The 27316-nt window shown below is 41.7% G+C and overlaps 1 protein-coding gene across 1 annotated transcript in view; it reads right to left on the reverse strand.

The window, feature by feature from the left end:
• Positions 1-3668: 3668 nt before the first annotated feature.
• myo1g (myosin IG) overlaps positions 3669-27316 on the reverse strand; it is a 55744-nt gene continuing 32096 nt past the window's right edge. The window contains exons 19-22 of the mRNA XM_074613513.1: positions 26516-26620; positions 25686-25799; positions 20884-21041; positions 3669-4928 (exon numbers count right to left, since the gene is read on the reverse strand). Coding sequence (XP_074469614.1) covers positions 4766-4928; positions 20884-21041; positions 25686-25799; positions 26516-26620 — 540 coding nt within the window. The 3' untranslated portion in view covers positions 3669-4765. The remainder of the gene's footprint in view (positions 4929-20883; positions 21042-25685; positions 25800-26515; positions 26621-27316) is intronic.

The following is a 27316-nucleotide window of genomic DNA, read 5'->3' on the forward strand; positions in this document are numbered from 1 at the left end:
TAATGATCTAGCACTGGGAATTTTTTTTAATAACTCCGCTCAGCCTGTGCATTAACACCACAGGCTTTAAACGTCCCATATTGTAAAAACTGAGATTTGCATGTCTTTTATATTATAAAACAGTTTTAAGTGCTATATAAATACTGTTAAACTATCAAAACGCTCAATATACAGATAAATACACACAGCCCGTATTCAAATATTGTGCGTTTGAAACAAGCCCTTAGGATTTCTGTCCATTTGTGATGTCACAAATGTACAATATTTAGACCATTACAACAACATCAGCTGACAGGAAGTAAACATGGACCCAAGCTGTTGCCTAGCAACGCAATTCCGACACCTGTAGATTCTGCGTTTTTTCAAATTCAACTCGCTAAAATTACAGTTGAGTTGGACCAAAGCACACTTGGTGATTGTTGGAAAGAGTAACGACGACGGTTTAGGTGAGTTTTACTTTGTTCTTCTCCCACCAGATTTGAAGAAATTTGCTGAAGGCGTTCCTGAGATATCATATTCACAAGAATCGTACAGATGTACCCAAACACATGATGCGCGGAGGCATAAAAATGTGATCAAGGTTTGTCAGGTTGGGATTAAATTTTCTTTCGTTCACACGTTGATGTCACCCGTCTGTGATTAAGGTCACGTTGCAGGCGTGTGAGAATCTTTAAGAGTTACAAGAATAAAAGCTGTGAATTGGTGTCAAACCGCCTGAGAAAGGACGTCTCGGGAGGGCTTTGTAAGTAGCTGATAAGTGTTGTGTTCAAGCCCCCGATCTGGATGACACTCACATCACTGTGCTTGAGACCATCCCACGACTACTTCAAAAGAGAACAGGGAAACTGGGTTTAAATTGGCATCAATTTACAGTATGGATTTAGCTGGTTTTAAACAGTTTTGAAGCGTTGTATTCGTTAAATGGTAACTTAGGAGCATGATATAACGTATTGATTGGTTAAATGTATGTTCAGTTTACATCAGTCCTTAAAATCAATGTGATTAGCGTTGTGTATTTTACAAAGAAAGACTGAAAATACCAAAATTGACTGTACTTTATTAGATATGTGTACCCTTAGATATGGTACAATATATATATATATATATGGACAAAGTTTTGGGATGAAAAGATACAAATTTGGACACTCTTTGTCCAAAGCGACTACAGTAAGTGCTATAAATCGATGTGAACAAATGGTTTAAGTGCTTACATCGAGCACAGATTTAAAATAGATAAACCCGAGCCAGTGTTCAACGTCCTGAAACATAATTTCAACAGGCCTGTAAGCAAAGACATGATATTTGCATACACGCAGACAGAAAACCAGAGCACAGCACATAGAGACGGAGACGGATTTCGACATTTTGCACAGACCCATACTCACGGGCACGCGCTCTAATAACACCATTTAGATTTGTTTTTGCAGTTACAGTTATTTTAAGTTACAGAGTGTTGATTGAGGAGGTGCAGGGCGGCGCAGGAGTGTTAAATTGACGCTCATAGGTATGAATGTACTGTACATAAACACAGCACAGTGTCTCAGAGTTAAATTAACAACAGGGGAATTAGCGTTAGAGTGCGGTGTAAAACTAAAATACATCTGCACACTCACACAGAGGTTTGGGGGAATCACAGTGTGTCAGAGAGCCAAGTCACAGTGAGGGCCGGCCGTCACTAAGTCGCACTAATAGGTCACTGTGGAGAGAGATGGGATGGAAGCTGGCAGAGGACGACAGATTTAAGCTCTCGGACTGAACTGTTAACCGAGATACGAAGAGTACAAACTGAAATATCCACCATTTGAAAAAAAAAATATTATATATATATTTGAAGCTTCAGCGATACATAACAGTGGATGTTATCACCTGTATTTAAAGTGAACCTTTTGCAATGAAATAGGGGGAATGTTGGGGAGTACTACTGCATGTGTGACATCCAGAGGAAGCAGTCTGAAGTCTGATATCACTTGAGTCAGAGTCGGTTGAGGGCTAGTTTGAAAAAAATAATACAAATTTTGGGGTTGTGGAGTTAGAACGAAGTGTTCACTAGACGTCTGTAGTGCAGCCTGCTCCTCATGTCGGCTTGAGGCTAGCGGCTCGAGGCCACATTAGCCGCTACAGAACTGTCAGCGCTCGAGTTGCACGCTGGGAAATGTAGGCACCAGGAAGAAGAATACGTGGAATAAAAACGACAATACTGCTGGTTCTGCTAGGGCTGTCAATCGATTAACAACACAGAACAATGACAAATATGATCCAGAAACCCTCACAGGTACTGCATTTAGCATAACAAATATGCTCAAATCATAACATGGCAAACTGCAGCCCAACAGGCAACAACAGCTGTCAGTGTGTCAGTGTGCTGACTTGACTATGACTTGCTCCAAACTGCATGTGATTATCATAAAGTGGGCATGTCTGTAAAGGGGGGACTCGTGGGTACCCATAGAACCCATTTTCATTCACATACCTTGAGGTCAGGAGTCAAGGGACCCCTTTGAAAATGGCCATGCCAGTTTTTCCTCGCCAAAATTTAGCGCAAGTTTGAAGCATTATTTACCTTCTTTCCCGACAAACTAGTATGACATGGTTGGTACCAATGGATTCTTTAGGTTTTCTACTTTCACATGATTCCAGTATCTTCACTCTAGCTAAAACTCTGAAAGATCAGTTGCGGTTAATGTTTTAAAGAAATTAGTGTTGTTAAAAAACAATTTTGACAGCCTTGATTTTGATCTTTTTTTAAGCTAAATCGGTATCAAGTAATCTTTTAAAGGGAGACTATCTCACTTTTTGCTTACGCTTTTTAGTTTGCTAACATTAGCCTCCATAAGCTACTGAAATAGCTCTCCAAGCTAGCTGTCAGTAATCATACCAACACTAACTCAGTTCCTTACAAGACAATTAATATTAGTCATATTTTATTCAGGGATGCATTTTGTATTTGTGTTTATACTCCAGCAGAGGAGGGTTGTATAAAACTATATGTGGCTCAGGTCTAAATATAATCTTTCAATGTTCCACCTCCGTTATATTGAGGCTAAAATCTCACAGACAGATGTCTCAAAAAGGTTGGTAAATAAAACCAAATCCATCTGCATGCTAGACAATAGATAAGTAAAGAAAACGTTTTTTTTCCACACATTTCTTTGACATTCTGTTTGATTGAAACTCCACTGAACATCTTTGCACACTCCAAATGACAGCGGCTTCATCCCTCCTAAATCCTGTGAAATGATGTCTGCAGCATCTGTGTGTGTTTATCAGCCCAGCTGATCTGACCCAGAGGACACCGAAGGGACAAGAGAGGAAACAGCTTTTACGTCACCGAGTCCAGTTTTCTCCGGACGGGAGCGTTTGATGCTGCCGAGGGAGGACGGTTTGGATCGAACGTCACTTCCTGCGGGGAGGAGAAGTGTAACATACAAAACAACACAACTTGAACTGATACTGTAAATTGACTGTATTTGTACAGGACATCCTCTCCAACACAGAACAACATAAGACTCCCGAACTCCTCCATTCATTATGTCTTTAGTCTTCCTTCAAAGCCCCAAAGCACATTTGAGAAAAGCATTTGAATCTCTGTATAATGTAGACTTGTCTACAGCGTGTTGTCTATTCATGTGGCAAAGCATTAGGGAGAAATTAACACACAGAGAGCTCGCTTAAGTAAACCCTGAATAATTTATTTTCTTTCTTCTTGTTTCTCGTTCCACTTTTTATTACTTCTGACATGGAATAATTGCCTCAGTGTCACAGCGTGAGACAAGGCACAAAAAATAGTTCTCATTTCATTAGAAGTCAACTCAGTGTACAAAAATATATCTGGGATGTTTTCTCCTGATTGTTTTTTATGCATTGTGATGAACAATTTGTCTTTAAAAAGAAAAGTGCATTTATTTCTGTTTTTGTTCTTGTCTTTAAAAAATATCTTCAAACATCTAATGTAACATTAAAAGCAAAGACAGTGTCAAACACGTTTGTACTTCAGCTGAGTACTGAGTCTCTACAACAACATTATAATCTCATAATTTCTCTATTCAGCACTTTGGTAATTATCCGGTGAACATTGTCCTCCTGCAGCTCAGGATGAAGAAAGCAGACTCTGCTCTGGGTTGAAATATTTAAACAATCTTTGCTAGTAAACAGTTGCTTTTCAGGGCAGTGGTCTAGTCAAGGTCCTGAGGTCCAGCTGCTCAACAGTCGCACGGCAGTTCGTGAAATAGTCAGGAAATTGAATCTATTTGATTCGTGTGCATAGACACGAATTTCCTATTTTTTTTCGTGACGCTCAGCATGACTTTCAACAACGTATTTAATACGTGACACACGATCTTGATTTCCGTGTGTCGATTTCCGATCCAGTCTTTTCAAAATAAAACTACTTAGTTAGGTTTAGGAAAAGATTTGGGTTAAAATAACTCCGGATGTGCCGTAACTTAAGTATGGAATTTCGTGACAAAGAAATCAATTTTGACTTCTGGTTTCACACGGGACACAAACACCGGTCTCCTGGGCGAAAGTCATGTGTTTTTTGAACCACCAATCCACCCGGGCCTCCTTCCTACGCAGCATACGCTGTTCTCTATACATCCCGGTTCACAATTATGTGGATTACATACGAATTGATTTTGTGCTGACCATCACGGAAAAATGTGAAATTCGTGTCTATGTAGACGGATCAATACATTCAATTTCGTGACTATTTCATGAACTGCTGCGCGACCAGGCTGAGCTGCTGGTGTTTCTGTCGGACGGACAGTTAGTTTGCGGGGACGAACAGGATGAAACCATCTCGGCTCTTCTTGAAATCTGCATGGTTCTGGCCCGGTTTGGTTTCTACGGTGACGTTCTTTGGTTTCCCCCGCATGTGAAGCCGCACGGCTGGAGTGCAGACCTTCACGGGAAAGTGGACTTTTTTTATACTGAAAGAGAGAAAGACAAACACATTTTTGTATTATTATTATGTTCGATAAAACCGTTAATTAACTCCTTTCAACTTTTGCATTTTATGAACTGTAGATGTTTTCAAGCAAAATAAGATATATCACACAAAACATCACAACAACATATTCTCTGTAGGTCTAATAAAAATCTTCAACCCTGAAACATCTCCTCGTGGAGGTGAAGACCTGCAAAATGAGAATTTGTCTCAAATACTTGTATCTCCGGAGCAATTTAAATGGTCAATAAAAAGTTTGAAGTTTGTTATTGATCCTTTCACCCGTGCCATGAGATGATTTCGACCACAGTCACCTCCACAGTGCAGGTGCTTTGGTGTCACACCCCCCCCCAGTCCCTCTGCTGACAGCTGGAACAAGGAAGCGTGGCTTTGCTTGCTCGACAGGCCGGTTGCTGCAGAGTCAGCTGAAGATGATCCACTGTGAAGTCGCTGCTTCCTCTCGGCCCTCGGGGATCCTGCGGCCTCAGCCCGGCCGCAGCGACCCCTCCAACACAAGCTGGACCAGCACATGGCTCAGTCTCTGCAGTGTGCATACAAAGAGCCTTCTACTGGATCCACCTACGTCACAGCCCGAGGCCCAGGAGACTCGGGAGCGCACGGTTGATATTCCCAATTCTCTTGTGATTGTTGTTTGTCTATCCGGAGACGCACTTTGTTTGAACCCAACTTGAAGGCTTTAAAAAGCAGATGCAGAACAATATTTGCCAAGCAGCTATTTGTGGACGCCTTTGAATGTTGATAATGTGACTGATAAGCAGAGCCGGCGCTTGGCGACTGTCTGCCTCCGTTTGGCAAGAACGACCTAGTCTACCATTTCAAACCGCTAGAGTCCTATTCTCCCCAGACTGACTGGTCCTCTTCAAAACACACTGGCTGAAAATCAGATGAAGTCCCACGTTTGGAAGGTGAATTTAATTTAAGCAGATTACATAATGTTTTAGCGGTTATGCAATAGCGCCGACAATCTGGTTTAGTGCAGTAGAGACACACACCAGGTGAGAGCATCAGACGCGCTTAAACCTGAGAATGGAGACAGGACTGAGACACCGATGAACTGCGTATTAATAGTGCAAGTCACGTGTGTTGTTGCATGTGAAAGCGAGACACTGGCTTGTGAAATGAAGTATAAACTGTACTGTATATAAAACCATCTTATTGGTGGTATTTAGGCTTGCACATATACCGATTACATTACTTGCCCAACGCCCCGACTGATGTTTTGCCTTTTTTCTTATAGAAATAAAACCCATTTCATTAATTTTCAGGTATCAGCGCCGTGTTATCAATACATAATCAAACTACAAACTGAAAGTGAAAGTGTCTGCTCCATACGGAGTCTCAGCTCAGCATAGCAGGAGTCAGATTTCACACACATGGCGATGGCGGAGGATTTGGTGTCAAAGCGATGGCCAGATGGCCATGTTGTTGTGAAAATATCTGTGTATTGGAATTATCGGATGAGATGAAGATGAAAAATGAGAACATCCTTCTGTTTCCTCTTGATTTTACTCGTTGGCTTGCTTTTCCCTCGTTTCTCTCTTCTCGTGCACTGATTCGTTTAAGCTGAACAGCCAATCATAGTGATTCCTCTCACCGACGGGCTCCACCACCGATTCAACATGATGAATCGGCCGAAGAACCTCTGAGACGGGCAGATTAGAGCCGACGGTGAAGGACACGCCGCAAAAAACAGGACGACAGACGCTGACCAACGGTCCCAAACTGTCCCGATGGGCGACCGAGATAAGAGAGATAAAAGATGAGGCTCATGACGCTGCATATCAGGTGGGGGGGTAAATAACAAAAACAAGTCTCTAAGCTGCCACATTATTTGCTTTCCTGGTACTAAAAGAGATTGACCTCGGTCACTGCACGTTTCCAAATCTGTGTTGCTGTTCATCATACAGTAAGTCACTCCAACAGGTGTGGCCTTGCTCTCTTTTTTTCCACTTGGCCCCTCGTCAGCCTCAAACAGCGCCTCGCTGAACGCCCTAAACCAGCTGTCCTGCCCTCCTGCAGCAGTGACAAGGCCGACACAGAAACCCACTGACCTCCACTGATTTTGTGTGCGATACAGATCTCATCACACTGGCTACCACAAGTGAAACCGGACACCGGCAGTGTGTGTTGAGGAAGGCCTCTGGCGGCGCCTGAGGACAGTGGACGTGAAGACCTGTGGCGCAGCAATGTGCAGCTGGAGACTGTGGAGGCTGAGACGGTCCAAGGCTACGATTAAATACAGCCGGCTGTCACTCTTCATGTGAGCGCTTCTGTTCAAACACAGCTGAGTGGTAAACAACAGACATTATTGTATAAAATGGAAGTTGTTTTTAATCACTGCAGAATTTATGCTCAACGTACAGCAACGTTTTTCAGAGACTGTCTTCACCCAAAACAACAACAGCATCTCTCATTTCTTCAAATCTTTCTGACAAGCTGATAAATCTCAGAGGCAAAGGTGGAAGTAGCATGACGTTGTTAAAGTGCTGCCAAACCTCTCAGGGAGGAGGTTGGGGTGGATGTTTTCCGGAAACAACCGTTTGCATCCCGTCTCTAACCAACAATCATCATGGTTTCTTTTAACCTCGACCGCGATCGTTCCTCTGACCTTAACCAAGAAGTTTTAGTTTCATAAACTTACAGTAACCCGACCTCAACCTTTGAGGTGGCTCACGTGAAAACAGCACTGAAAAATGACCTGTTATTTTCATTTAGGTATGAAGACTTAACTACAGAGAAAGAGATGAGAAGAGAAATGTGTCATTTAAACCTTTTTAACCTCTTAAACATCTGCCAGCCAGCCATGGTGGATTTTGTTTCTGTTTGACAGAACCAGGCCAGCTGTTTACCTCTGTTTCCACACTATGCTAAGCTAAACTAATCATCTGCTGACTGTAGCTTTATATTGAAAGGACAGAAATGAATCTATCTTCTCATCTAATAAGCACATTTCTTAAATGTAAATAAATAAATGGATTAGAAGAGGAAGCGTCTCACACTCACCTGTAGCTCTCCATCCATCAGAGCCCCTCCCCTCCATCCCACCCGACTCGACACCCACTCCCTCAACACAAGCCTGCAATTTCCCCCTTTCGCAATCTTAATTAGCACTTCCCCAGCTGCCTGGCAACCATCTCTGGGGCAACAGCAGCATCTGCGTCCCACGGGCAACGCGGGCCGAGGCCACTCGAGTTCCCGGGTGAGAGGTGGCGGGGGAGCGGACCATGGCGGGGGTCTGCTTTGGCGTCATAGTGTTAATCATCCAATAAAATTACCATCACCGTCATCAGAAACAGTTGGCCTATCTCAACCAGCTGCACCCTGCGTCTTGAGTCTCATCAGGGGGCATTCTGGGAAAAAAAGTGAGTCATACTGTAACGACGGCAGAGCTAATGTATGAAGAGTGATTTCTATAAACGGTGCAAATCGATTTAAGATGCAACACTGTGGTCTTTACACACGCACTTGACTTGAATCATAAATGTGTGACATCATGTGTGATGTACTTTAACAGCGCCGGCTTCAGTAATTTCCTCGGTGCTGATTAATTCTGAAGACCACCGACACGTTTCTGAGACAAGACCGAATCAGTTTAACAGTGAGGGAGCTCACAGAGGGAGAGACGAGCGCCTCATCAAATCGATTATCAATGAGGGGAAGATGATCGATCGCTATCGGGGGGGTTTTAAGCAGCAGGAGCTTTGGACATGTTGTTAGTGACGGATTTTGAACTCATCGTATCCGTCCAAACATCAGCTGAGTGACAACACAAGAAAACCTGAGATCAAATTCAACTTCTTTTATTCTTATGTAGTGCTCGACACCACAGCGAGACCGTTTTGAAGAATGAAAATGTTGCTGAGGAATCCATTTGTTGCACTCTGAGGTGGATTTAAAGGCAGCACGTGTGTGTGTGTGTGTGTGTGTGTGTGTGTGTGTGTGTGTGTGTGTGTGTGTGTGTGTGTCGTTTGATTCCACAAAGAGGCCTTTTGATGCTGGTGCAGTTTTGAGGTCAGTTGCCGTCTCTGTGAGTGCGCCCAGGAGGCTTTGAGATGCTCGAACAGAAAGTCCCCGAGATTTAACAACCGAGGCACCAGTCGGGACGTCTTTATAAAATCTGCTCCTCCACAGCCCGAGTGTCTTTGATGTCAACGTGTGGGAATGAGCTCATCGGGAAAATATGATGTAAAGCGTTCACTGTCTCGGAGTCTTGCACCGCCCATCCCATCATACTGTTAAATCCTTCCTCTGCAGCACATCACCGCTTCTGTGCCTTTTATGTCTGCCTGGACCCAACTATGAACAGAACATGCTGATAGTCATGTTCTCTGGCATATTTAATATGTTTTTTTAATGGAAAATATCCTCCTACTTGCATGTATACACACATCTTAGATTATAAATACACTTACTTTTGGTTATCTACTGTAGAAATGGGATTTTTCTCTCAATAACCTGAGCTGCTCAGTGATTTTTAATCCCGTTCAGAGCGCATATGTCTGTGATTTTTCAACCCCCATCCCTGTGATAATTACAGCCTTAATTACCTTCTGTTTTTCAGCTAACTCACTGTCTTTGAATCTTTATACACGGAGCTGCGTTTCTGAGGTTAATTGACACAGCACGCAACGTGACAACTGAAGATAAAGAGAATGATTTTGCTAACCTGACAGATCACTCGTTAAAAAGCTGGGGTAGGCATTGTTGGGCAAAAAAATCAATAATAACCTTTCAGCATTTTGTGATTCAGGTGTTCTGAGAGAAAACTAGACTCTTGCACCTCCTCATGGCTCTGTTTTCAGGCTTTAAAAAAGTCTAGCCCGTGACGGGAGATTTTGACCAATCACAGGTCATTTCAGAGAGAGAGAGAGCGCTCCTATTGGCTGCTCTACAAATGCAGATGCGTGTGCAGCGTGACTCAACGGTGGAATATCCTGCAGGAAAAGTTGCTATTCAGCATTGGCAACAACTAACTACACTGCAAAGCATCCTCTAAAAGGAAGACGGACTTATCAAAAAAGAGATGGAGAGAAAACGTTGCTCATAGTTTAGCCTTCTGCTCACGGCTATGGTTAGCAGAAGTCTGAACTATTATCAACATTTTTTCTCCATCTCTGAAACACTTTGCCGATATTGTAGCTCGCTAGAGCCTCGCATCACAGTATGTCATTTTAAAGGGCTTTACAGGCCTTCATGTTTGCACAGACAACAGGACGGTACTTCTCATAGAGTTGCTGCTATGTAACGGCATCAGGAATCATAATCACGACTGGAACAATGATTGAAATTAGGGATGTTCATAATTAACCGTTAACCGACATTAAGCATTTTAACCAATTAACGCTATCGGTTAAAACGGTTAAAAGAAATATTAATAACTAATTAAAAAGCTGAGCGGCTCTTCACTTTAAGGAGAAAAGCTGGTCCACCTTAACAGCCCACCTTACGAGGCAGAGCCAGACTTGTAGGATACAGGAAGTCGGCTCCGGTCTCTGGTACGAGGCACAAATCCTGTCGGTTAACGGTTAATAATCGGTTAACGAGGGTCGGTTATCGGTTAATAACATTTTTCAAAATGAGCATCCCTAATTGAAATGAATGACTAGTACTCATACAGGTTAATCTTTATGTTCAGCTGAGCTGACTTGAAGTGCATTGAGCTTCATGTATTAACACTGCTGCAGATACTCGTCCCTTCCTTACTGTAAAAGCAGCCAAATCAACATTCAGAAAGATATATTTAAGTCGTTTTTTAACTGTTGAGGGTAAAATTACAGCTAAATAATTACCGAGAGATAATACCAATATTAAATACAATACTAAGTATTGTACTGTAATGAAGGTCACATGGCTTTCCCTCACAGCTCTTGTAATTTGCCAGCGGCTAAAATGACATCCGGATAGGATGGCTTTTATTATATTACAACCCATTTCCCTCTGTAACATTAATCCTGTGTGAATGAGGCTTTTGTAAGTCACTTACAGGCAGCAGTGTAGCAGCACTGTGTTGGTTTATGAGGATAGAAGGAGCAATAAAAGGTAATCTGGACTGTCTAGAGTTAGATATAATGTGGACATATTTGACATTATATGGGCCATATTAGACTATAAAATCTATTTTGTGTCCGCTTGAACTACTGCGTTTGTCCGTTTTCCTCTTTATTTAAAGAAAGCGTAGTTTTATCTTCAACACAAAGTACTGCTTCCTCACTACTACACCGCTGTCTGTTCTGTTGTTGCAACAAAACAGACAGTCAGACATCCTTCAATCTAAATGCTAGAAATCAGGATAAAAAAATACTCTTTATACTCAGTTTGATGGTCCATGTGGCGCCGGAGGAACGTGTCCACAAAGTTTGACCTTCAGTTAATTTTGTCATGAACGACCCTGAAAGTTTTGGCCTCTACAGAGTGGAGCTGCAGCGAAGGACAGTTATCTACAATCTGTTGAGTGGAAGAGACAGAAAACCATACAAACGGAAAAACGGTTTCATGGAATCGTGTGGTATAAATTAAACTCATGTTCATTACTCTGAGATAAATGGTCTTTAAGTTTAACAAATTCTTTATTTACAAAAATATACAGCTTCTTAAATATGTCTGACCTTACTTGAAATCTGTTAATCATCTCATCTTAATATGAGCGTTTGGTCACGACATGAAAGACGGACACAGAAAAACACTGAAACTAAATGTTGTGCCAGTTCTACTTATAGATATAGATACTTATAGATACTGATCTCTAATAGATACTGATCTCTAATATGCTTATATTTCATGGAAATTAGGATAAAAACGTATTTGAGTTATTCACCCACGTGCTGACGGCAGTCAGTCACGTGGCGCAGACCGGCTGTAATCAACTGACTCAGGCTGGACTATGAGGCTAAATGTGGTTAAATCACTGAACCACATGACCTGCCAGCTGTATGAGAACGGAGAGGGAAATAGGTCAGTGTAATATACACTATTTACGTCCACCTGGTTAAAAGCTGTTGCCATAGTTACTCTCAGTGGTGGAGGAAGTATTCTGATCCCTTATATAAGTAAAAGTACTAATATAGCACTGTAAAATACTCTGTTACAAAATAAAAGTCTTGCTTTTAAAATGTTACATAAGTATAATCAGGAGGATGTACTTAAAGTATCAAAAGTAAAAGTACTCAAAGCAGAGATACTGTTATACTATTATAATATTAGGTTATTATTACTCATGCATTCATGTAAAAGCAGGATTTTACTGTTGTAGTTGGTTGAGGTGGAGCCCATTTTAACTATTTTGTATAAAGGACTGCAACAGATTATTATTTATTATTATTATTATTATTATTGAATTATTGAATTATGGATTAATCTGATGATTATTTTCTCCATTAATTGATCGAGAAAATAGTCAAAAATTACCCAGAAGTTACCCAAAATGACAAATTCCTGTCCAGCCAACAGTACAAACCTCGACATTATTAAAATGATTAAGAGGAAAAGCAGCAAATCCTCACATCTGTGAAGATGGAATCATGAAATATTTTTGCATGAAAAATGACGAATGGCCAATTAATTTTCTGTCAATGGATTAATCCTCTAATGTGTTTCAGCTGTACTTATATACTTGTATATCTTGGTAAGTTTTGTGTGCAAAAATCTTAATTTGTAAAGTAACTAGTAACTAATGCCTACCGTACACTAGGAGACTCTGAAAAGACTTTTAAAAGACTAAAGTCTGACGCCCGCTCACATCTAAAGACAACGTGTCTTAAGTCTCAGTTTTTAGTCACAGACTATAATATTTTGCAAAAACTGATGACAATGCAGGATCACTATTTACAAGACTACAACTAGATTCATTCTAAGATGATGTCACATCCTGCTCATGGTGGACATTTACAAGAAGAAAAACTGTTGAGAAACACGTGTGTATATGAGACAAAGAGAGAGAGCGAGTACTGCAGCCAGATTTATATGATTCAAGCCAGCAATCTTCAGCTGAAACGTACGGTTAGCTCGTAGGCTGATAGCAATAGCAGCTTTTTTCCTTCTGCACTCTTATCGTGGTCAAATGGAAGGCCACGTTTCCTGTTTGGTGCTGGAGAGAGCGCACCTATTGGTTGTTGAAAATGTTTGCGTCGTTGAACTTATGATGATATTAAACTTGTTTGATTTTATCAGAACGTCAAGATGAGAAACAGACTGACTTAAGACCGCTTACACTAAACAATCAAGATCACGGGAGCGCGCCGCAACTCTAGCAAAAGTCACATGATTTTGAGACAGTGAAATTGCTTGAAAAGCCGTTTGGTGTAATGGTGCGTGTCCACAGGCTCCGTCCTTTCCACGCTTCCCATTCATTGTCTATGTAAGCAGCCGTGCAATGCATTCTGGTAGTGTGGTAGCGCGATTCGAGAAACTGAGCGTCACAACACCCGCTCTTTCTTTGCATAAAGTTGAGGGCTAGTCTACTTCATGCAAATCACGGGCGTCCGACTCGACTCGCCGCCTCTCGAAACTCGCGAGAATCTTTTAAAATAAACGTTGTTGATCCAAAATAAAGACAGATTCAGCAACTGCATGGATTATTTCTTGCCTCAAATGTTCTCAGAAACACATTTCGGTGAACTATTTTCATGAAATAAGAGAAGAAAGTTTCCAAACGAGCCTCCATACTGTTTCCGGTTTGAAATCTGGGAGCAGCAGCCCACGGAGGGAAAGCGTTCGTCCAATCAGGAGCCTAGTGCCTTGTTTCTAGTGACAGCCCACCAAGCGTCCAATGCTGGGAAGCGGTGCGTCCCCTCGCGATAAAAAACGCCCTGGTGGACACGTACCATAAGGTCAGCATACATAAAGCTGTACTTATGTATAGTACTTGAGTAAATATACTTAGTTACTCTCCATATGATCAACACTGCATGAACACCGATCCTGAGCCGTGTATGAAACCAAAACTAAAAACCAGATCAGAAGCTGTGGGGTGTGAAAAACATAAAGAAGACAAAACGGGGGACAGGAAGTGAGCGGAGAGGACGCGCTGACCGAGGACAGTCCAGAGCACACGCTGCCTCTCCTGTTGCTCCGGCCCAGAGACGAACACATTGAGGACAGCCACTGAGGGAGAAAAAACAGGGGAGGCAGAGAAACAGACGAGGCTATTTCAGGCTTTAGGATGACGCCTTTCACGACCTAAAAAAGTGAATTTAGAATAGAGACGGCCTTCAACTAACAGACAAACTGTTGACATCCAATGAGGTCAAACAATAAAGTCAACAAGTCCTTCGACATCAGTAACAGGTCATTGAAGACGCATCACAAGACCACTCGCGTACGCTTTGAGGTTAATCAAATCCTGTTTTTTTTCCCCCACTTGTTTTCTTGCTGCTTCCCTGGGAAGGGAGGGGGTGACCCAGAAGATTGCTATTAATGCAACACCGTCCCAGGTCTTTCCATATTCATAGCGGAAAGTGCTGATTTAGAAAATGCCGGAGAGGGAGAGAGAAGCCGGGAGAGGAAGAGAATAAATGAATATGAATAAAAGGCAAGAGGAGGGGAGTAGCTGTTTGGCCCACAAGCTAATGAAGTGCCGTTTTATAAAATGCAAGGTGTTAGATGGTCACCCCGAATCAGATTTGTTTGGATGATTTCATGTGTGCACCCTGGGGGGGGGGGGGGCAGGATGATTCATCAAATATATTCTGTTGTTTTGTTTTACAGTAAGAGAAAAGAGGAATTTTGATACATGTAACTTTAAATCTATTATTGTGCGAACATGGAAAAATACACTATCTGACCGACTGCAGTAGACAATAGACTCGTCTATTGTTGTTGTCTTCACTGAAGTAAAATGGAGCAAACTAGCGACCATGCTGAACAATCATCTGAGAAGAAACGTGAGGAATCATTCTGGATTTGACACCATAGAATTGTAAATAGTTTAGGGATTTTAAAGTTAACGCGATAACGTGTTGACGCAAATTTGATTTAACGGCACTAATTTCTTTAATGCAGCTTGTGTTTTTTAGGTTGTACCGGGCTCGGGTTTTATAGCTAGATAGAATATACTGGCATCATATGAAAGTAGAAAACCTAAGGAAACCATTGGTACCAACTATGTCATCCTAGCTTGTCCCAATGAAGGACAAATAACGCTCCAAACTTACGCCAAATTTTGGCGAGGAAATCAGTGATAACAGTGCAAACAACGGCAACAGTGCTGACAGAGCTAACACATTTTCAAGAGATAAAAAATGTGTGATAAATTTGCGATGAACTATGGACAATCATGCGATTAATCGTGATTAAATATTTTAATCAATTGACAGCCCTAAAATAAATATAAGGTTGTTTGTGGACTTTGTTAGCTTGTGTAACGCAGCGGAGGCACCACAAATAAACACAACAACATACATTCTTCAATACACAATGTGGGATGCGTTCAAGTGAATTATTAGTTAGAATTTGTAATAAATACTCAAATTTGCCCATTGTTTTTACATGTATTTGACTTTGCAAATAAGTGAATGTAGGGATAGGGGATAATAATTTGTATTTGTGTTGTAAATATGAACTTCTACATGCATTTTAATTTCAGTGTGTCTTTAAAAATGGCACAAACTAACAGCACCACAGCTGATACAGAAACATTCATTCTATCCAGAAACAGTCTCTGGTCGTGATCAGTGAGGATAATAAAATCCTTTAATTGCCTTTTAAGTAAAGAATCCTCCTCAATCTTTTAAGGCCGGGGCAGATCATACCCTAAATCCTTTAGCCCACTCATACTCCCCCCAGCTGTCCCAGCAGATGGCCCACGAGTCCAACCCCCTCCCAAACACACACGCACACAGTCAACAGACACATACCGGCACACACACGCCTCATTCATGGCGACAGCTCCGACCCAGGTGACAGGAAGAGAAAGTGGGATAGAGACGGGGATGAGAGGATCGGGGCGCGTACAGGAAAGAGGAGAGAGGGGAGGAACGAGCTCCGCCGAGGGAACGAGAGACGGATGTGACATGACAGAAAACCAGACAGCTTGTCTTCGCTCGTCCTCGCCGACAACGCAGAGCGGCTTTGAAGTCAGATTTTACCTTGTGCCTCTAACGCTGCCTTCGCTGACCCAGTTTTGTACAACTCACTGTGCCACCAAACACTCACAGACTCACAGATCCACTCGCTCGTGTTTGTTTTGAGGAAAAAAACACAATCGCTCCATTGAATGTTTCCTCCCCTGACCAATCTGCAAACCTCATAAACTAAAAATGACGTGCGCGTGACTCTCAAAGTCTGGCAGAAGGAAGCACAAGAGGAGTGTGTTGTCATCCTCCTCCCTCCCTCCTCTCCCCCCCCCCGTCGCACATGCTCACACACTTACACAGCTCACCCCGGACTTTGTCTCATGAGTAGAGGTCGCGACCTCTTCCATTCATCGCAGATGGTGGCACAAAGACAGGCGGAGAGCTGAAACTGACTCCCGATGGTCGACTTTCCTCTGTGACGCCCGCCGCACCCCGACTAGAGACACGCAGCTGCCGTAGGACCCCGGTGATGCAGATACCCCCCCTCCCAAAAAAACAAAACAAACCCAGACCAAAAGGCGAAGACTCGTAAAACCCACAAAGCCTCACCGGGGATCTGGGATCAGCTAGCTGAACATACACATAGAAAGACTAATGAAAGCGGGAACAGACAACCGCGGTGCGTCTGCCGTCTGCCCGGCCTCTGAGCTGCAAATACGTGACTGAACATAAGAGGTAATGTCACACTGATGTGAATGAGCTGACGGCTCATTTGATGTTTTATCCCCACATGACACCAGAAAATCACATGCAAACATCAAACTGTTGACTCTGAATGAGGCTCATTGCTTTTGGGGATTTTCACTGATATATAACAGGATTTTTTAGAACAAGCACATCAGTTACACTTATTCTACCCTCACTGACTAAGTGGGGTTCACAAAATATTAGCACAAAAATACAAATTATAGTGTTGCATCAACACCTTGCATCAGACTGCATTCATTCTATCTACTGTAGGTGTTCCTAATAAACTGCCGTCTGACTCTGGATGCTGTTTGATTTCATTATCTGCCAGTTATTTTCTCAATCCATTTTACAATTTTCTGGCATTTTATAGACAAAACAATCAATCGAGAAAATAATCTTCAGAATAATCAATAATGAAAATATCTGTTAGCTGCAGCCCTAATATTAAACTAAGATAGGGAGCATTTCTGTTTCCTCCGCACGGCTCTCAACATGGCGAAGGCTGCAGCAGCTCGCAACTAACGGTGCTAACATGCAGACTGCCATGAAGATTATGGGGGTCAAAAACCACCCTGCCCTCCAGATGCTTTATGAGCAGTCTGTCATCAGACAGGCACAGAAAATTATGTCAGACCCAACTCACATCTTACATCAGGAGTACCAACTTTCACCTTCCGGCAGGAGATATAGAGTCCCACGGAGCAGATTGAACCGTTACAAACATTCATTCCTGTCGACGTCTATTAAACTCCTCAACAACTCTTAACATCAAGCTATCATAATGACAGTGCAATATGTTAAATTGGGACAGTGCAATATGTTGCATATGTGTAATATTGGACTATTGTCTGTGCAATATGGGCAACACGGTAGACGCTGCAGTGCACTACCGGTGCAATACCTGCCATGGTGTGATAGTGTGTGTGATAGTATGTGCCATTATGTACATGGACTGTGTATGTGTTAGAACATCTGTTTCTGTGGAACTGTTTCCCTGTCTGATGTGGAATTGTTTATTATTGTTGTTTATGCTGTTTTAATTTATTGTTTGTAACTGCAGTTGGACGGAGTTCAGGAAAAATTTCCCCACGGGGATAATAAAAGTATATCTTATCTTAACAGTGTAAACCGTCCGTAGAGACGGTATCATTCGCCGTATGAGTGCAGTGCAGAGCGGCAGCAGTGAGCTAGCCAGTGGGGCACACTCACATGCACGAACATACACTAAAAGGCACACGCGGCTATGTCAACAAAGCACGGAGAAAGTGACTTCATTTTCTGCTCAGGTAGACATTACTCCTCTATACCTGCACATAGAAAATAGTTGTCGGCTGCTATATTAATGCTCTGAATATCATGTGAGAGCACCTTTAAACTATAGTGTTTACTCTGCAAACAGTACTTTTAAAATAAAATGTTCCCGAGTTTTTGTTGTATTATTTATATCCAACAGATTTTAAATAATAAAAATAAACATTCATAGATTCAGTTTGCCCATAAATCATCCCTTCCCACTCACTTGGTGTTTCCAGAGCTTTGAGCCACATCTAATGGTCTTCATCAGAGCAGTTATTGTGTATTATTGCAGTCAGTATGTGTGCATCACATCAGTAGGTACATATGATGTGTGTGAGCATATGATGTGCGTTACATGACTATGAATGGTTATGTATGATTGAGTGTGTGCAAGTATCTATAATCATGTGTTTATATTTACATGATGCGTATATATGCTATATTAATTTTAATATGGACTCTTGGGAGACAGACCTTGAGCTAAAAGAGATCCAAATAAACAAATGAAGATGCTATAATTTCTTTAACATTTGACCCAAGTATGTAATTCTGTATCATAGTAGCTGAAAGCTTCAGAAACACGGAGTAAGTGGACCTTGTTTTCAACAATAAAACTCATTTTTGAAGAATAAAAACCTCAAAATAATGAGTTCGAAGTGTATAAAAGGTTGAAGTGTTTGGTGGATTTTGGCATAAACTAAATAAATTTTCACCAGACGAGCTCCGCCGTGTGTTTGTTGGTACTTTTCCGTCACTCATTGTGGTCCTGGCAGGATTTGGAGGATTAATACTTTGGGAGACCAATCACTGCAGACTGGGTGCTGTCTCAGCGGGCCGTACTTACAACAACACACCCACACTAATACACACACACACACACACACACACACACTACAACCAAAACAGTCTGCTCTGTGTGAAAACTTGTGCCATTCAAATGAAGTCTGGCGGAGATGAATGTGGGTGGATGTGAATCAGGTTTTATAAACAGCGATGACAAATCAGGGTCCGAGTGATAAATGTGATAAATGTCAGCGTGACTGATTCATTTCACGGAGGTTATTCAGAGCGAGGCGCCGACACCGACAACTATGACAGTGATAAATGCCAAGAGTATGATTTGCGTAATTGTTGTGCTGCATTAATAGACTCTGTTTTAGCCGGGGGGGTCTTTGACCAGTAACCCTGATGTCATATGCTGTGCTGTTCGTTCGTGTGACACCGAGGCCCTGAAAAGGCTGCATGTTTTCTCTCCAACAATCACTTCACAATCACTAATTAACTTCTCGTCTCCATTGAAAGTTTTCTAATGAGTGGAATCAGCTGCTGTAGCGTTTTGGTTTCTAATGAAATCCTGTCTCATCTTATAACAAACCACCAAAACAAATAAATGATCAGTATGAGAAAAAAAGTAATTAAACCAATTTACTTTTCCCCTCGTTAATTTAGGCAGTTATTTTAGATTTATTCTTAGTCTTAAAACGAAAATGCATATTAGTTTTAGTCACATTTTAGTCATTTTTATCCTTCATAGTTTTAGTCGACGACAAATCAAATGTTTTAGTCCAGTTTTAGTTTCGAAAAGTCATTCGATTTTAGTCAAAATGTTTTCTCTCTTAATATTTATTATTATTTTTTTCTAATTTAATCTTAGTCCTGTTAACTCATCAGATTATATTGAACATTTCTGACATTTTAGTTCTAGTCGTCCTGACTGTGCTCATTATGAGAGCCAATCCGCCCAACATGTAAAAATATGTGTTACTCAACCACCTAACCCGACCCGACCCACAAACCACCAACTTTATGCATTATACAGTATTAGCACAATTGTTACGACTGAGGTGTGAGACAACACGGACTGAGCACCACCGCAGCAGCGCGTTATGTGTGTGTGTGTTTGAGACAGAGAGAGAGTGACAGAGAGGGGAAGAGAAGGTGGAAGGTGACGAAAATAAAGAGGGATTTTGGTAAAGTTTTTATGTTTTTAAACTACACTTTAGTCTCGTCTTTTTTCGTCAACATTTGACATTGTCACCATTTGAAAGCAGTAACTTCCTTCTACCTCTGCACAGACTCAAATGAAATAAATATATTGATTATGGCATTAAAAAATCAATTTCAAATTCTTAAAAAAAAATAATAATAACTGCAATACATACAGTAGATGAAAAAAAAATTTCCCCTACACCTAATAACTATTATAAAAAAACATCTATGTTACAGTTTAAATGTGTTTCAATATGATTGGAGGAATTGTTTTTTGTAGTTGAGCTTGAGTGAGAGATGGAATGAATGAAACAGGGCTGCACCTGTATACTTTTCTACTTTAATGGACGATGCGCTTTTAAAATTTGTCTCTCATTCACAGACTCGCATGCCAACAGCGATGGAGCTGCCATTGGAGACACTGGCCTGGCCATTAGGAGCAGTTTAGGGTTCAGCATCTTGCTCAGAATCACTTCGACATGTGGAAAGTGTCGACATTCGGACCCTGCAACTGATGGACGACCCGCTCTGTCAATCATTTTAACAGGTGTTTTCTCTGAATGCTTTTGGTGTCAAATTGATGAGAAAAATGATTCATGGTCTAATCCAGATCGAGCCATTAGAGAAACTGAACTTATAATTAAGTATTCATCTTTTAGCGTAGTCACATCATCACAGTTGAAGAGACATGACTCTGTCAACTCTTGAGAGACGTCCGGAGGTTTCGAACCAAAGTGTGAGACGTCCCTGAAACCATCGAGCATCTCAGGCTTTCAGAGACCGCAGTGTGAACAGAACAGGAAGCCACAGGATCAAGTTAGCGAGGTTTGCCTGATGAGGAAACAACGTCTGGTTGTGTGACTGTGAACTGACCGTGTGAAGTGGTCCACCAACGCGCCCACCAGCTCGCCCACTCGATCCTGGTTGGTGCACAGCTCCCCTCGCTGCAGACACAGCAGGACGTCATCCTGGGAGGTCGTGTGCAGCGCCACCATCTGGTCGACCCCGCTGGTCACACTCAGTCCGGTAAACTGTGGAGAGAAACAAACACCACAAAGTCAGACTCCGACCCGACACCAACTCTGACTGAGTGTACGGCCACAGTAAAGGATGTACGTCACGGTTTAACTTTCCCCAGTCTTCATGCAGGTAATACTAACCTACAGTTGAGTTTCTATCTCTACCATCTACCTCCATTCATTTATAGCAAAACACAAAACAACTATCTCTTTATTCTGAATGCTGTAAAGAAAAAAGCATTATTTCAGTGCTACTGTTAGTTTAGTAAGAGACCTGAATACTGCGGACCAGACCTGACTACAGGCTGACTGTTCAGTGTCACACACCGGAGCACTGGGAAATTCATTTATATAAAAAATGTCAGGATTATAACGTCAATGTATAATACCTGTAAATTTAATACAGTAGAGCACAGTATATCCTGGATCAGAAATCACGCCATGAATGAAGTCAGCGGATTATTTCTGCTCAGAGAATGTAGGGTGAGAGAAAAGCTGCCCGCGGTGCACGTGTGCTGGAGCTGCAGTGAAGGGAAAGTCATGAGGTTTGACCCAGTTGGAATAATGTACAGATTTACTGCGACCAGTGGTGGAAGAGGTATTCAGATGTTTTACCTGAATAAAAGGAAAAATACTACAGTGTACTTTAAAGTACCAAAAGTAAAAGTACGAGAGAGCCAGAGGTGTGAGAGACACAGATTTCAGAGATGGAGTAGATTAAGCCTTTTACGGCCCTCAGCACAAACAGGTTAATCCAGCGGGGACGACAATGTGTCCAGATTGTGGTACAACCTGTCCCTCAGTGTTCAGTCATTCACTGTAAATATGTGATGAACAGACATATTTTTTGATTATTTCTTAATAACACTAATGAGAATAATCTCATGGATAAGAGTGTGTATAGATAAGGTCAAATGATCTAATCAATACAAAACAAATTTATTTTTTAGACCTGGAATTAATGATATATTTTCTTTTGGGCAAAAAAAACAACTACATTTTAAGAGCGGTAGTTAGCTAAATAAAAAAAATAGGGCTGTCAAAGTTAACGTAATAACGCTGTAATGCAAATTTGTTTTAACGCCAATAATTTCTTTAATGCATTAACGCAACTTGGGAATTTTAGGTTGTAGCAGGCTCAGAATTAAAGCTAGAGTGAAGATACTGGTATTATATGAAACTAGAAAAACTTAAGGAATCCAGTGGTACCATCTACGTCATACCAGCTTGTCGTGAAGGAGGTAAATAACACTCCAAACTTATGCAAAATTTTGGCAAGGATAACTGGCATGGTCATTTTCAAAGGGGTCCCTTGACCTCTGACCTCAAGATATGTGAATGAAAATGGGTTCTATGGGTACCCACGAGTCTCCCCTTTACAGATATGCCCACTTTATGATAATCATATGCAGTTTGGGGCAAGTCATAGTCAAGTCAGCACACTGACACACTGACAGCTGTTGTTGCCTGTTGGGCTGCAGTTTGCCATGTTATGATTTGAGCATATGTTTTTATGCTAAATGCAGTACCTGTGAGGGTTTCTGGACAATATCTGTCATTGTTTTGTGTTGTTCATTGATTTTCAGTAATAAATATATACATACATTTGCATAAAGCAAACATATTTGCCCACTCCCATGTTGATAAGAACATTAAATACTTGACAAATCTCCCTTTAAGGTTCATTTTGAACAGATAAAAAATGTGCGATTAATTTGCGATTAATCTCGATTAACTATTCTAATTGATTGGCTTCCCTATTCAAAATGTAAATTAGTTAATTTAAACTGCAGATTGTATTTTTCTTGGAGTATTTTTTTTTGTGAATAGTTTCATTTCACAAAAACAAGTCTAATAGATTCAGGAAATACAGTAAAAAAAAAAACGTCACAGTTCTGCATGACGCTGTTGTTTTGTTCATCAGTTTGTGACCTGAGTGACATTTCAGCCTTTCAGTGCTGACGGTCAAACTTGATGACTCTGTAGCGAAGAGTCTGGTGCTTCTTCTTTAGTCTCTGTTTCTGACCTGGATAACACTCGTATCCTTCACTCGGAGCAGCAGAGCTTAATGGCATCAGCTATCTTTAGCTGCTCCGCTGCTGCATAATGATGGTTTTTAACCCTCTGGCATGTTTCAAGCTCTCTCTCTCTCTGTCTCACTCTCTAAAACCACTGCTGGACGTCCAGCTGTGCTGACTCATTGTGTTATGCAGGTGTTGGTCTTTACACAAACCTTCAGTGAAATTACATTGTACACACAAATAGAAAATGGATCTGTACCATCTGATTACTGGTTCACTTAAAACTTTCCTAACTGATAGATTCTGACACCAAGATGTCATAATATAGATATTTAAATACGACAACAAATGACATGGAGATGTCATAAAGTAGACAAAGGCACATGGTGTACAGTACCAGCGGTAAATCCATAAAAAATCCCCCAAAAAAGTTACCCACGCAACGCCCCCACACACACATGCACGAGCAGCGCCGCATCGTTACTACTTCACAGACACAGAGTGGAGAGAGGACCTCAACTCAACAACGCTACCTCATGACAAGTAACCGCGGCAGTGCTACTGCAGGGCTGAGTTTTCTCTTCCATTCTCCAGTAAACATGTAACGGTGACGTGTTTTGAGTTCAGGCTGGTGCACGCCAAGGGTAAAGTACGAGCAGGGAGGCATCTGATTGGTTCTTTCCAAGCGGACCGCGAGGCAGTGATTGGTAGACGTTTTTACAGGATTACAGCAGCTACAGATGACGGCTCTTTTCCGGTCCTTTTTCAGAGCTCATACGTAATGGATCGCTGTCGAGGTGCAGAGACAATTTCAAACCACTATAACAAATAGTGTCTACTGGATAACACCGTAAACCCTGCCTTTAAATCAAGTCCCCGCCGTCTATAGGTCCCTGCCCAACATCAAACCATGGAAAAACATCATGATCTCAAAGCTATTTCGAGGAACCTTGGAAAGCGTCAGATTAAATAAAGCTGTCATCTACTCTCTCTTCACTTTTAGCATCCCCGTCCTCGAGAGCTGACGGCCCTGTGAGATCCCTGATCCACTTTCTCAGATCGGCCTGTGAACCGAGCCAGGTTCGCCCCAGGCGGCAGAAAACCTAAAGCTGAGCATATATATATGTGTCATATCACGACCGCGGCCTCGCACAACAAACACGACACCTGACATGAACACACATTGACTCACTCGAAACAGGTCATAAGCCCCTTTGAGTCAAAAGGATACGGTGTTCTTGGACTTATTGATGGATGGCAGTGACCCAGGTCAAGGATGATGGAAGATGCGTGTGTGTGTGTGTTTGTGGACTGAATAGAGGAACTGCACTATCGAGAGGACAGAGTAAGAAATAAAGGACAGCTGGGACAAAGTACGAGAGGTCTGACCCACATTCCTGGTAGCTGTGAGAAAGTGGAGCTGCTACTTGTGTGTCATTGCCCTTGATTATGTTTAATTCAAGGTTTATTATTCAACTGTTTATTTAAGGGTTATGGTTAAGTTTTGGTTAAAGAGGTACTCCATGGAGTTAGAGAAAATTCAGGTATCATATGAAACTAGAAAAAAACTAAGGAATCCATTGGTACCAACCATGTCATACTAGCTTGTTGCCAAGGAGGCTGAATAACGCTCCAAACTTGCGCTAAATTTTGGCGAGGAAAAATTGGCATGGCCATTTTCAAAGGGGTCCCTTGACCTCTGACCTCAAGATATGTGAATGAAAATGGGTTCTATGGGTACCCACGAGTCTCCCCTTTACAGACATGCCCACTTTATGATAATCACATGCAGTTTGGGGCAAGTCATAGTCAAGTCAGCACACTGACACACTGACAGCTGTTGTTGCCTGTTGGTTGATGTTGTGATTTGAGCATATTTATTATGCTAAATGCAGTACCTGTGAGGGTTTCTGGACAATATTTGTCTTTGTTTTGAGTTGTTAAATGATTTCCAATAATAAATATATACAGACATTTGCATAAAAAGCATATTTGTCCACTCCCATGTTGACAAGAGCAAATCTCCCTTTAAGGTACATTTTGAACAGATAAAAAAATGAATTTGATTGATCATGATTAATCGTGGACAATCATGCGATTAAATATTTTAATCGATTGACACACCTACTCTTAGTAGAAAGCCTACGTTACAAATTGGAGTGAAGTTCCTGGAGCTATGAAACCAGGCGAACTAAACTCAGGAACTAAATGTTCCTTTAGCGCATTCCTGACAGCGTTTACGCCGCATCTGAGGAACCATGAAGATTAAACTAATTAGACCGATGACGGCAGCTTGTGAATTTCACACACGAGGAAAAGACACGGAGTGATTCAGTTGATCTCTGTGTTTACTGTTGTATGATTCTGATGTTTGAGTTGTACTTAAAGCTGCAGTTTGGTAACTTTAATAAAAATAACTTTCTGTTATATTTGCTCAAACTGTCACTATATCCCGACAGTAGTACATGAGACGGATAATCTGTGAAAGAATCCTGTTCCTCTGTGTCCTCCTAGTGCTCCTGAAGTGTTTTTAGTAGCATTTGGATGACTGTGGAGCGCTATAGCTTTAGATTAAGGTTGTGTATCTGTGTGTGAATATGCAAGAGCGTGCATGCATCCCCGTGTGAGTACTTACAGCGTCTAAGGGAAGCCTCTTCAAAACCTTGTACTGCTTCTTTGGCTCTAATTTGTAGACGCACTTGTCAGTGATGAGCAGGCCTCGGTCTGTGCTTTTGTTGAATCTATTCACCTGAGAGAGCCGAGGAGGGAAAGAGAGAAGAAGAAAAGGATAAAGCTGCATGTTTGTACATCTTCTATTTTCTGTTAAGAGCCCTTTTTTTTGGCAACTTGTTTTATCTTTTGGGTTATCACTGCTCTCATTTCAAAAACAGGTTTCCCTTGTGGAGCTGCACGAAACAAAACAAGAAAAGTCAGATAAGAAGACAAAGGCTCTGGTGGGTTAGTCAGTGTTGGAGGCTGTTTTATTTCACTTCATCAAAGCCTGCATATCTTCAACATGTACTTTGGCTAAAGCTGCTCCCAGAATTTAGTGGAAGCCCTCTCTATAATCCCTGATAAGGAAAATATGGACATTATTATCCACAGGGAGATGATAAGAGTTAATCGTAAGGCTGGGCCTCAGTTGACTCCATTTAGTTGAATCACAACAGGCAGACTTTGAAAATAAAGGATATCTTAAAGGTTAAGAAAATTGTAGGAGTGAATTCCTTTCATGATGAATCCTCTGATTATTTTTTTTATATCTTGTTTCTTTATATTCATTTCTGAAAGCTTGAAAGACGATCTGACACAAAAGGGAAGAGAGTGCGAGTGGGTGGAAAGGAGAACACAGCAAGTGAGAAACACATCCTAACGCTAAGAGGAAGCGACAAAAAGAAAAAAGGACGTCCTTGTACAAAACAGACATTTTAATTTCAGCGTGTTCTTCTCCCGCTTGTACCGTACCTTCCTACAGAAGCCGGAGAAGAGGACCTGACTGTACTCTTCTTTGTTCCTCAGCTCCTTGGAGAAACGGGTGAAGCCGGAGCTGGTCTGAGGGCAGTCTCGCACCTGCAGAAATAAAGAAAGAGTGTTATTTCAAGAAGCCACCAGGCAGCCTCAGTACGGCGGTACAGGAATGTCTCTCGTCGTTAGTTGAAAACTCTGCGTGACCTCTCTCTGCCTCTTTCAAGCCCTTTTTATCGCTTTAATTCCATAAGCAGCAGATCAAAGCTCGTGGCCTCGGGCTGCTGTTAACCAGACACGGTGTTTGACGTGCCGGTAGAGAGGAAGCAGGACGGCTGATACTGGAGCTAAACTGCCTGATGAGAAATACAGTCGGGGGCTGCTAATCTCAAGCCGTGTCACAGTCTCGCTCCTATAGAGTTGAGCCGACACAATGACAGCTCTACTTTCACGCGACCATTTCTAATGATTTACAATGAAAATGTTCACTGGAAATATTTATTTTAAAGATGTATTCATACTTAATATGTAATACATTTACTGCTTCCAACCTTCCAACCCACCATCAGTGGCCGACCTCATGAATGCTCTTTTGACTGTATGGCGTCAAATCACTGCAGCCATTTTCCAAACTCTTGTGGGAAGTCTTCAGAGGAGACTGGAGGTTGTTATGGTATAATGTTAAAGGGACTGTTTGTAACTTTTTAAGTATATAAATGTACCGGGTCGGGACACATGCGCGCTCGCGTGTGGCCTCAGCCTCTCCTCCTCTGCCTGCTTGCCTTCACTAACACACAAGCG

Source organism: Sebastes fasciatus, chromosome 17, assembly GCF_043250625.1.
Source record: "Sebastes fasciatus isolate fSebFas1 chromosome 17, fSebFas1.pri, whole genome shotgun sequence".
Lineage (NCBI taxonomy): Eukaryota > Metazoa > Chordata > Actinopteri > Perciformes > Sebastidae > Sebastes > Sebastes fasciatus.